We start from the raw sequence: 12,103 nt of genomic DNA, 5'->3' as shown, positions 1-12,103 counted from the left end.
CTGATTGTTCAAGGTTAGAGTAGATGAATCCCAAGCTTGCATATGCCTTTCTTGCAATACTTAATCATTTGCATTCAAAGAGGCCCTTCCAATTTCCAATTTCAACATGCCACTGCCTTAGAATCATAACATCAGAAGAGATTATTTGAATCACTATGTCCTACTCAGTATAGCAATCCAAATTAAAACAACACAGTAGGTAGCTGTGCAGTCTGAAATAGCGAGAGACTATCTTTTCTCTAATCCTTTGTACATTAAACTGCTCTTAATATTAGCAAGTTTTTTTTCTCATTTCAGTTTCATGCCCGCATTCCTGTAAGTTAAATCTCAAATTCCACAACCTGCATTCTGGTGACATTATTTCATGTACTGTATTTCAAATAATTGATAAGGATAAACACAAGAAATCCATACAAACTGGGAATGTCCTTTTAAATAGTTGAATGCTTTATGATGAGATGATTGAAGGAAAATACTGTATATATTATTTTATAACCCAGGTTAACTGAGTGGTAGGAAGTAAAATTTAAAAAGAGATAATACATTATGTTGGGGAACTAGCTCATAAGTCCATCAATATATCTGCAATCACAGTAGTGAAATAAAACCACAGTGGATATATTAGAGGCTAGAGCAGTATTTCTCAAACTTGGCAACTTTCAGATATGCGAACTTCAATCCCCAGAATTCCCCAGCCAGCCATCCTGAAAATTGGTCAGTGCTTCTTAAAGATGCCAAGTTTTAGAGACTCTAGATAGAGTAAGTTCTTTTGGTCAGATCCTGCAAAATTTTTGTTGACTAAGAGAAGTTATCTGAGTTTCCTAAGACTGCTTACAAATGACAAGTTGCCAAGGGTAACTTAGGAAATCCAATTAGCTTCTCTTAGTCAAGAAAAATTTTGCAGGAGCTGACCAAAAGAACTTACTCTAGCTAGAGCCTCTTAAACTTGGCACCTTGAATGGTAATGAGTTTGAGAAAACGCTTGGTTTGAGTTTTGAATGAGAAGACATATAATTATAATTACTGAAATACAAATTACTTTTTCTTCTATCAAACACTAGCTTTAATTAAAATAATACTACGTTAACATCATTTATTGTGTTGCACAGAATCAACAGCTCAATACAACTTAGAACAACTAAGTGCAACTTAGTTTATGTGTGTTTGTATCTATAATGTCCAGTTTTTGGCATAGGCTAGCTCAGCTGGCTTCTGAAGAACAGCTATCCATCACAAAACATAAAAGCATACTCCAGGCATTGAGTTGCATAGAGATCAAAAGTTTTTTGAAATGTTAGGCTATGAGTCTTCTGAATGTAAAGAATGGAAATGTCACATTAAAGAATTACTTATTCAAATCCAATGCCAAGGATCATTTTACATACCTTGAATAGAAATTCACATAAAAATATTCAGCAAAGCTTTTTATTGTTGTTATCAAAAGCATAACTATAAAAATAAAACCAGAACTTTACTGCCTTCCCCTTTGATTTCCTATATTTAGAATGACAGAGGCTCATCAAAGCATCTCAATACTTAATACTGGCTGAGAGACCCTGGATGTGGAAGACGAACAAGAGAGTAACAAAAATGTAAGATGCTGCTATCTTCCAAAAGCCTTTTTCAATACTGTAGGTCTAAAGCAGTAATCGCCCAAAAAATTAGAAACCTGAATCAAGCATTCTAAATATCTTCCCCTAGTGGTAAAATAATAAACAGAGATACCATAACACATTGACCTAAGCCAAATACCTGCCTTTGGAGCCATACTGCTTTGTCCTAGCTACTTGTAGAGTTGATTTTGTCCTGGCTAGTTGTAGAGTAGGGTGGTTATTTTTTTAGATATTGTCATGTTATAATATGATAGATAAAAAACAAGATATCATGTAGCTAATGTATTTTTATTAAAAGTACTTTTATGAAATATAATTTAACTAATCTGGTATTTTCTTATAGCAATTCAAAACATGGATCTACATCCACATATTTGGCTTCTATTCTTTATGATAATTAAGATATGATGTCATACAATTTAAAAGTCAACATATAATTACAGTACATAGTATTAAAAAGTAGTTTGGTTAAATATCTCATTTGCTTTCTAAAAAGAGGAGAGAGGACAAATAAAGTGACTTTATTTTTCTTTGTATGCATATTTTTGGTCCACCAGAATTCCAAGAGCTTCATATTCGAATGGAGCATTTCCTTGCTGATGCTGGGAATTCTCGGAAGGACCCGATTGTTGGCCCAGCTGGTGTCAAATCTCAGGCAGTTCAAAGTACATGATAGATGAGGTCAGAATGAGGGGCCTCAGGAGAGGCTGGCTGGGATTCAGGGCTGGCAATAGGAGAAAGGGGAGCAGTGTCCTCGGGGGAGAGCCCCTCCTGATCCGAGGAAGAGATTCTATCCACTATGCTGGATAAACAGTCCAGGCTGGAGAGGGTAGTGCTTGCTTCTGAGAGGTAGACTGAGAGGGAAAGATAAAATAGCACTTAGTGGAAAGAGATACCAAATCAAAGTTTGATGCTACTTCATGAGACGGTCTAAGCCAGCCACTGCAGATGTCATGCATGCTCCTTTAAGTATGCCATCTCCATTAATAAAAGAGAATCCATTATTTCTCTCTTTCGAGCTATTTGCCAGCTTTTGTTAATGCATGGAAACATGCCCTTTCCGATCATTTCAACTGCCTAGAATTACTCTAGTGATTGAGATGACATACAAGATCCAATGAATATTGGAGCAAATCTGACTGATGTTTAGGAAACAATTTTCTGTTTATGTGAAGCCAATGGTCAGCCTGCTCTTTGCAGCAGTTTTTCTAACATCCTCCAAAACTTTGTATTTCAGTTCTAGGATCAATAATTAGAAGAATCAGCAACTGATTAGGAATTCTTTAAGATACGCTTTAGAAAGCAGAAAAACATAACCAACATTTCATATATTTGAAAACTGATATCATTCTGTCTCTTAAGTATGACTTCTCCCACCTAAGCATACCCAGTTCCTTCCATTTTTGTTTATGGGATTTGATCCCAGAAATTAAATAAAATAGTTGTATACTATTGTATACTGTTTGTATATTCAATTCTGGACACTTTTAAAGAGAAAACTAGCTAACAAATATTCCAATCTAATGTGACTGAGTTTCTCTTTTCAAAGTCTACCATGTACTGCTAGATATTGCCAGAGCAGCTACTGGATTATTCTATCCGGCTGAGTATTTCCATTTTCATGCTCATAATGCAGCCCTTGGAGAGTGAAGGTCTATGAACCTTACCATTTTGGAGATCAGAGCAGTAACTCTTGCTATAAGTGCTGTTCCTTCTGGACCACAGGGGGCTGCTGCCTTCAGTCTGAAATAGACAAGAAACCATGAGGCCAGGACTTTCTATAGACCAGATATGTCAAACAAAAGGCCCAGGGGCTGGATGCGGCCCACGAAGTGGTTTCATGTGGCCCATGAAGCCATCCTGGAAATAGTGAGGGAATGGCCCCCACTGCCTTGGCCCTGGCCCAAGCCAGCCGGGAGCCAATGTACAATTTTGTGGTGGCCATCTATGCTGAAACACATTCAGTCTTAGCTCCACAAGGCCGTCTGGAAACAGTGAGGAACCAGCCCCTGACATATTGTCTCCACCCCCTGAGTGCATGCTGGGGTGGTGTCACCCTTTGTGAGGAATGAAGAAATGCACCATCGCCTGGAAGTGACCAGCAAATGGCCCTTGCCTACTTCACATATCTGGCTTGATGGGCTCCAGTGGAGGGGTTTCAGCAGGCAGTGAGGCTCCTCCAGTGGACCATGCCTTGGCACTTGCCCCGGTTCCACCCCCTTCTGCCAAAGACTCTCATATCTGTCCCATTCCTGCCCAGGCCCCCACAGGCACTCTTGACACGAACGATGTAGAGCTGGCCATGCCCATTGAATAGGCCACACCCACTCCATCCACACCCACCCTGGCCACACCCACCCAGTCCCCCCCCCACCCGAGGGCAACTGCAATGCTGATGCAGCCCTCAATAAAATTGAGTTTGACACCTCTGCTAAAGACTAAAGGCACCGTCAGTTTGATTCCACCTGCCAGGATATCTGGAAAGAACTTGGACTGACGCCAGGAATATCTGAGGTGCTTATAAGTACAGAGCTGAATGCAGTCCAATGAAGTATCACAGATGATGCTTTCTGGCTATGCAGTTGTTTTATCTAATGGGCTCAAAATATAGCAAGTTCACAGACTCTGTTCTTGATTATTTTACACATAACAGATGAGGTTTGCCAAAACATTTAAAAATTGAGGTGATCATTTTAGGCAGCTGATTTTTTATGTTAGTTACTTAACATATTCTTTTAATAATAGAGTGGAGGGCATTTGCAGGATTTTCTGCCTTGGGAGTCAGAATAACAATCAGGCCATACAGTGCAATTCGTCCAGGTTTTTTTTTCTATTTTGTGTCTGTGCCCAAAGACAACATTGGGTTAAGTTCAATGTTATATGGCAGATGAGCTTCTGATATACACTAGTTCATTTGAATCACTAAAATCTTATAATAGGGTTCACAATTTCAATATCTTATGCTTTGCTTCTGATTTTTGCTATCATTATAAGAATACAGCTTCCTAGCAGATTAGCTATGATTCTATTATATAAAATACCTTCACTGTATTTCAAGGTTGCATGAAAAAAATGTGGCATATAGACCATATCTGGGGTGTGTGTGTTTCTGTATATGTTTTGAGACATGTCTAAGTCTTTTCATTGTTTAGTCTATTGCATTTAGCTAGCGAGGAAATGGTAGATGATAGATGACAGAGATGATAAATGATACACAAATAGATAGAGATAATAGTTCAGTCAGATACTGATCTTATATGCATATTTTGTATCATGTATTTTCTATATAGTATTGTTGCTTTATTTTAAATTAAATTATCTAGCCAGAATCTTCTTGATTTTGGGCAGGGCCTAAATCTAATGTTAGAATTATAATAATCTCGTCTTAAATTCTTATTAAGGTAATTTCTGCATTTTTTGAAAGATAATGTACACATGCATCAACATGTGTGTATAACTATGTAACTAGAACATCCACTCTAAGCAAAAGTAGCTGAGTTGCCCACAAAAATAAAACATGTGAAGAAAATTTCTTTATTAGGACTACTCAAAAGTTGTGTGTGTGTGTGTGTGTGTGAACATTTAAGATCTGAAGATTTATTCACAAGTGACATCTTCCCAAAATGGGGTAACAAAGGAGGGAGGGAACTGCCTTCATATGAAATGTTCATGGTTAACATCAAGTAGACTTTACTGTAGCTTGGTTGTGCTCTCTGCATCTTTCACAAGCTTCAATCTGGTCTAATGAGTTTTCTGAATAAGTTAAGAGCAAGGCCCATCAGAGGCACTTTAGAACTGAAGCAGACAGCTTCATAGCAGTTAAACTGAAGCATAACTGGTGTTTCACTCAAGTTCAAAGAGGGAAACCTGTTGATATCATGAACTTCAAAGCAAACACTTTAGCAGACTCAGGGTCAAGCTCTTGCCTTCAGGGATCTATACCTTTAGCAAACAACACAATCATACCCATGGACAATCTGAATAAATCTCACCAGGTAAAAACCCCACCATAGCCTTACATTTGCAACCTCAATTTTCCTAGAATCACTACCTACACCTTTTTGAATCAGAACAGCTCTGTGATTTAAATAAACAGATTTCTACTCACCAGCCCTGAATGTCAAACCAAGAGGTCTGACTCTAGATAAATCTGGCTAGATCACTTAAATACCCCCTTCCCATTAACTCCCTTGGGAAAACAGGGAAATCTGGTGCAGAATTACAGGAAATTGATGTAAGCAGTGAGATGCAGTGCAGTTTACTCCCAGAAAAATTAGAAGAATATCCTAGAACCATTTGAAGACTGCCATTTGATAAGATTGCTCGCAGGAAATTTAAAGGACACAGCTTGCCTTGCTAACCATCTTTTTTTTTACACTGCAACCTTACAGCACTTCCTCAGGAATATGAGTCAGAATATATAGTATTTCTCAATTTCAGTAACTTTAAGATGTGTGGGCTTCACCTTCCAAAATTCCCCAGCCAGCTTGGGAGTTGGAGTCTACACATCCTAAAAATGCTAAGGTTGAGAAACCCTGCATTAGATAAATATTCAGGAGATGCACTTGTAACACCAGCACACAAATCAATCTATTAAAAAAAATAACAGATTAATTTCATAATCATTCTCTTTCTTCTTTTTGTATCCAGGAAGGCTGCCTGCATTTCGGAAGGACGCCGCCCTAAAGGATCATATATTCAGCAAGCAGAATATGAAAACAAAGTTTTTCTGTAGTATAAATTTTGAGTGAATAATCTTACACTGCAGTAGCTACATGCAGTATATAGAGATATTATGTGTAAGTGGTCCTGCATAAAGTTGCAATTAATGGGAATACGCTAAGCCACAGAGCAAACAGACTCCTCCGGAAATTTGTCTCCACTTTCTTTTTGCAGAACATGGATGAACAGCTAACTATTCATTTCAGAGGATTGTTGAAAGGAAATATCAGAATCTTTAAAAAAAAAATCCACATTAAGACACTCGCAGAAATAAAATGACTGTGAACCACCACTGTGGTTTTGCAGACATACCACGCAAGCAGCACAATCTTATTCTTTACTAACTAGAAGTACTCCCTCTCAAGTCAAAATTATAGGCTACCCACTAAAGTTTTACATACCCCGTGAAATGAGCACTGCCCAAAAGCAGCTCAGCACCACCGATTTCCACTAGGCTCAGGAAAGGACCTGGCTTCCCGGGGGAAGCTGCCATAGGAGCCATCCCCATCCTTGCACCCCCAAAGATGCCCAACTGCTTCCATATTCAGCAAAGTCTTCCTCTGGGCTCAGGCATCGACCTATCAGCCCTGCGCTGCGTCTTGGGAATTTCAAAACCTGCCTCAATCCGTGAAAAGCTTCGCTAAAACCCCGCGATTGAGAACGAGTCCCAGGCTGGTACGGAAAATAACCACAGCTATTTAAAAAGAACGAAGCAGGAGGAGGGGGAGGCTGCAACGAACAGCCCGGGGTTCTCCCGGATCCCCCTCCGGCCCAGTTAGCCCTTCCCTGCCCTCGGTCCGGAAGGGCGGGATTCAGACCGTCCCTTCCCCGGGGCGAGGCAGGCCTTCCTTACCAGGCCATCGGAGCAGCAGGAGTTGGGACTGGGGGGCTCGGAGCAGCCGGGCGCGGGCAGCCCGTAAAAGTGCTGGACCTGCTCCCGCAGCAGCTCCTGCAGGCTCTCGATGTAGCTGATGGCGTTGCGCAGGATCTCCACTTTGGGCAGCCGCTGGCCGGCGCCGCCGGCCGAGGTGCAGCGCTTGAGCGCCTCGAAAGCCTGGTTGACCTTCTTCAGCCGCCGCCTTTCCCGCAGAGTGGCCGCCTTGCGCCGGTCCCCCGGGCTCGCCGCCTTCTTGCAGGCTTTGCAAGCCCAGAGCAGGCAGGGGCCGCCCTGCGAGTGGCCCGTTGGGGCGCGGACGTGTTGTTCGCCGTCCGAGACCCGGGGAGGCTCCGCCGGGGGGTCTCGGAAGGAGGCGGGGGCCACCCTCTGGCCGAAATCCTCCTCCTCCTCCTCCTCCTCGGGGCAAGAAGGGGCGTAGGGAGAGCTAGCGTAGAAGAAGCCGGCCGAGGGGGGCGAAAACGGACAGCCGTCCATCATCTCTTCCATCCTCGCCGCTGGGCTGGGAGGAGGCTGTGGGGCATCGGCGCTCTGGAACCGGCCGAGCGTTTCCCGGCTCTTTATATCCCGGACAGCCCGCCCGCGCAGCCCTGTCACGACCCCTGCTCGGGGGAGTCCCTCGCCCCCCCTTCTCTCTCAAGGGGCCCTGCGCTCCTCTGGCGCGGATTGGCCGCTGCCTTTTTCCAAGGCGCGGATCCAGGAGGTGCAATTAGTAACACTTTAAAGATCACAGCAACAGCAGCAGCAAGAAAAACAAAAAAGCGCAACCAGGAGGCGAGGCCGCACTGCGGGCAACCCGACGCGGAGTTGCTGCTGCGAGTCTCTCCACCTCCCCCCCCCCCCAAAGCCAGGAGACCCGAAGAGGAGCCGAAAAGTCCTCCTTGGGGTCCGGCGACACTACTCTGCAGTAAAAGGGACTCTTAGGAAGAAGCTGGTGGACGGCCTGGAAAAAAAACCAAGCCTCGGCCCTTTAAAAATAAAGGAAATCGAAGTTTATCCATATAAGATTAATCCATAGCAAATAGCCGCAATGTTTTTTTTCTCTTTTCCTTCTATTACTATTGATTAGTAACCGAACTGTATCTTTCTATAAAAAAGACACAACTACTACCCCGACTAATATAGAGGTTATAGACGTCGCGTTTAACTTTCTATTACTGTATCCATTTAGCAATTTTCCAAGCAGGAAAAAAAATACGTTTTGGTTCTTTCCGGAGCCGAACGAAATGTTAAGGATAGCGGACGACTGAAGCGAAGCTCTGGAAGCTCTGCTCGCAGTTGTCGTTGAACAGAGGCTGATGTGCAAAATCCGAACCACAGCCAAAGCGGACTTCCGAGAACTTTCCTTCCGACTTGCTCGGCCTTAGAATGACTTTCAGAGTATGAGCAGGCAGGACAGGGGGACTCACTTCCCGAATAGGGGGAAGTGGCAGGGCTGCCCGGTTCTTCAGCCCCAAGACAAGTCGTTTGCAACCCCAAAGCTTCTCCTGCAGCCTCTCGTCTGCTCTCAGTTTCTTGCGCCGTCGCAGTTTGCCAAGAGGCAGCTCTGTGAAAAGGCGAGAATTCTGGATTTGCACCGTTACCGATGTGTTCCAGCTGCTGGTGCCCCCTCCGCCCCCCAGTGTGCAATTTCTCGTCCGGCAAACTTTAAGGAACTTTTATAGAAGCTTCCCAGAGGCCCAGGCAATTAAGAGAAGAGGGAGGGGGCGTCGGGGGTCATTAGTGTGTAATGATAAGACATTTAGCAGGCAGCACTTGCCAAAATCCCGGGACGCTTTAGCCCCGGTCACGTGGGGATCCTCCTAAGAAAACAAGCGGTTCTTCTCTCTCGGTGGGCAAATCGCTCTCGCTTCTTTGCGGTTGCCAGAGTCTCAGCGGCGTTAATCTGTTTCAGAAAACAACAACAACAACAACAAGGGGCCTTGGGGCACGTTCATGACTGACAAATGGCACACGGTCTTAGGCTGGGTGACGAGCGTCCACTGTGCCCACTAAGAGAATTGCTGAGCTGAACGGTGGGTTCGCATCGCGTAATCCGGGGAGCGGTTGCCCGGGGGGAGGTTGGGGGGGAGGGAGGGGGAAGGAGAGAAAGTGAAACAAGATGCAGGGGGCCCTTCCTCAGTGGCAGTTCAGTTATGCACAAGGGCCTTTCGCAAAACAGCAGCCAGCTGGCGTTTCCTTTTCTTCTGGGCTCTGCGATTCCTAGTTTATCCTCTGTAATAAAACCGAAATGCTTCTTTCAGGCTCCTTCTAATTAGAGCAGGGGTTCTCAACCTTGGCAACTTTGAGACTTGTGGACTTCAACTCCCAGAATTCCTCAGCCAGCTTTGCTGGCTGAGGAATTCTGGGAGTTGAAGTCCACAAGTCTTAAAGTTGCCAAGGTTGAGAACCCCTGAATTAGAGGCTACCAGACACGCTCACCTCTCTCTTCACACAATACCCGACCCCCAAACAGTCCTAGTTCATACTCCAGTAAATCCCTCGTTACGTAGCGGGGCTTCTTCTTAAGGACACATAAGGTCGCTTCCTTGCTTGTAGTCTGATATTTATGCGGGTTATTGAAAGGTAACTCTGGCTACGCAAATCCCCTCAATTGACTTCAGATTCAAAAGGGCCGACTAAGGCAACCCACAGTCGCGCTATTCTGTGAACTTGCCTCCAGGGAACCGCCTTTTCTGTTCAAAATCAACCGGCCCTCAAGTGCATCGCCCTGGCCCCGGGCGCCATTCGCGTTTTAGGTAGCCGCCTCCACCTTTGCAGTTGCAAAATTTCCTTAAACCAGGGTTAAAAGTTAAGCAAAGCCAGGCCAGGTCTCGGTCTTCTGGCGCGCAAGCATTCCCATCTGACAGCTCATTCTGGCTCCTTAATTCGTCTCCGAGCTCAAATGATTTCATCCCTTTTTGGTTCCATGTGACCTCACGGGATTTCGTGATGACAAGCCTGGAAGAGTTCCCGGTTCTCGGGTGCTCTTAGACCAGGGGTTCTCAACCTTGGCAACTTTAAGACTTGTGGACTTCGTGCTCCCCTGCTAATAGAAGATCCTCGCCAGATCCTGCTTCGGCTGATGCATCTGCGGGACAGGAAGCCGAGGGCTTTCGGTCCAGCTGCCCAAAATGTCTTGGGCAAGCAAAGGAGAGCAAGTGATCTTCGGGCAAGCGGCGGGGCAGAGACAGGAACAAGAACGGCCGGGTAGGAAAGCCCTGGAGCGCTGCTGCCGGAGCGGCGGCTGGAAGGCTTAGCGATCTTTTCCCGCCCAGCCGTGAAATCTTCGCCTCGTTGGCCTGGGTGGCCTGGGGGTAGGAGGCGCGTTGTAGTTCCTAAACTTCGTGATAGTTGAAACTCCTTTCCCATAAATATTTCACGTTCAGTTCCTCCGAGACTACACTTAATTCGGTCAAAGGATGCCTAGCGGTCATAGTATTCGCAGGATGTGCTAAGTTTGGCTAGACCAGGACTAGGCAACGTTGGCTCTTTTATGACTCGTGGACTTCAACTCCCAGAATTCCTGAGCCAGCTATGCTGGCTCAGGAATTCTGGGAGTTGAAGCCCACGAGTCATAAAAGATCCAACGTTGCCATTCCTGGGCTAGACCCATGGTGGACTTGTATGAACTCGGCCTATTTCTAAATACGGGTCAGATGACAAGGACAGATAATGCCCACGTCTTAAGGCTTGAGGATTCCGCAACTGGTTCTGGGGCGCAGCTTGCAGAATCGAAGCGAGCGCCAGTTAATGAGGCGGCTCATTAAGACTCTGAGCTGCTGGATGCAAATAGAAGGGGTGTTTTTTTTTAAAAAAAGCGTTAAATTAAGACGTGAAGTTCACGTGTAGTCCAAATGCATACGTCTCTGCTGTGTAACCGTGTGGACCTATGATCGGAGCCCACCGCTTCCCTCACTCAGCCGTTGGGATGGTGAATATAGTAGTTTGCCAAGACTGGAGGAGGCGCGATTTAGGGAGATGAGAGGGGGCTGATCTTAAAGCTATTCCCTACCAGACAAGGAAACGTCCAGCTGCATTTCCTTCTCCTCCGGGACGCTGGCCTCCGGAGCTCAGTTTTCAGCCACCCAAATGAGCGAATCGGGGGAGGGGCTGCAGCTCCGTGGCATCCCCCCCTCCCGCTCCCGGGTTCTCCCTTCCCCAAGCTTGCGCACCTATGTCAACACAGCCCTACCTGCTCCAGGGAAGGGCGGCTCGAGCTAGGCCACCAGCTGCAGAAGCCATCGCCGTAGGCTCCGGCTGGACGAGATCAAAAGCGGTCTGCTGGAATAGGTCAGGCGGCCCGGGGCTTAGTCCTCTGGCGGGGAAAACCACTGCACCTAAAGCCCCCCGCTTGTGGAAAAGCCGGCCGGAGCTGACCTTGAGTTCCTTCTCTTCGTTCTGTCGCTGCTTAAGGGGCTGGGACGCCGCTCACGACGGACCTGCAGCATAAAGGATTTGGAAGGTAGCCGGAAGTTATGGAAATCTGCCGAGCGGATCCACAAAGGTGGGTGCTTAATTACGTGAGTTTCCTAATTGGAACAGAGACCTTTGGTGTATTCTGACTCCTTTTGTTCGATATCCCAATCAATAGGGTCTCCCATCCCGCACAGCCCTGCTCCTCTGAGGGAAAGGTTGCCCAATACCTCTGGGTCCAAAGATTGGGCCTCCGGTGAGCGCACCTGTCACATCAAAGGCTTCTTCTCATCCTTCATGGCGCCTCACCGCAGCGCATCGTTCGAGGCCAAGAAGGGAGAAGCGGGACTAGGGCAAATGCCAAAGAGATTAAATGAATGCAATTTTATTTTATTGATTTTTTATGCCACCCATCTTACTAATAGGACACCTCTGGGTGGCTAATTAGTTAAATCATTAATGGTATTTACTGATACTC

General features: G+C 45.5%; 1 protein-coding gene across 1 annotated transcript; it reads right to left on the bottom strand.

The window, feature by feature from the left end:
- Positions 1 to 1,168: 1,168 nt before the first annotated feature.
- Positions 1,169 to 7,906, bottom strand: MYF5 (myogenic factor 5). The gene is made up of 3 exons (XM_039362973.1): positions 7,189 to 7,906; positions 3,281 to 3,356; positions 1,169 to 2,467 (listed from the first exon to the last, which is right to left on the bottom strand). The coding sequence occupies exons 1-3, from the start codon at positions 7,717 to 7,719 to the stop codon at positions 2,274 to 2,276; spliced, it is 801 nt and encodes a 266-aa protein (XP_039218907.1). The 5' UTR covers positions 7,720 to 7,906; the 3' UTR covers positions 1,169 to 2,273.
- Between the last annotated feature and the right edge of the window lie 4,197 nt (positions 7,907 to 12,103).

The sequence above is a fragment of the Crotalus tigris genome, unplaced genomic scaffold (genome assembly GCF_016545835.1).
Source record: "Crotalus tigris isolate CLP2741 ecotype Arizona unplaced genomic scaffold, ASM1654583v1 scf7180000019496.3020429, whole genome shotgun sequence".
Classification (NCBI taxonomy): domain Eukaryota; kingdom Metazoa; phylum Chordata; class Lepidosauria; order Squamata; family Viperidae; genus Crotalus; species Crotalus tigris.
Note: the sequence above shows the minus strand (reverse complement) of the source record. Positions and strands in the feature narration are given on the sequence as shown.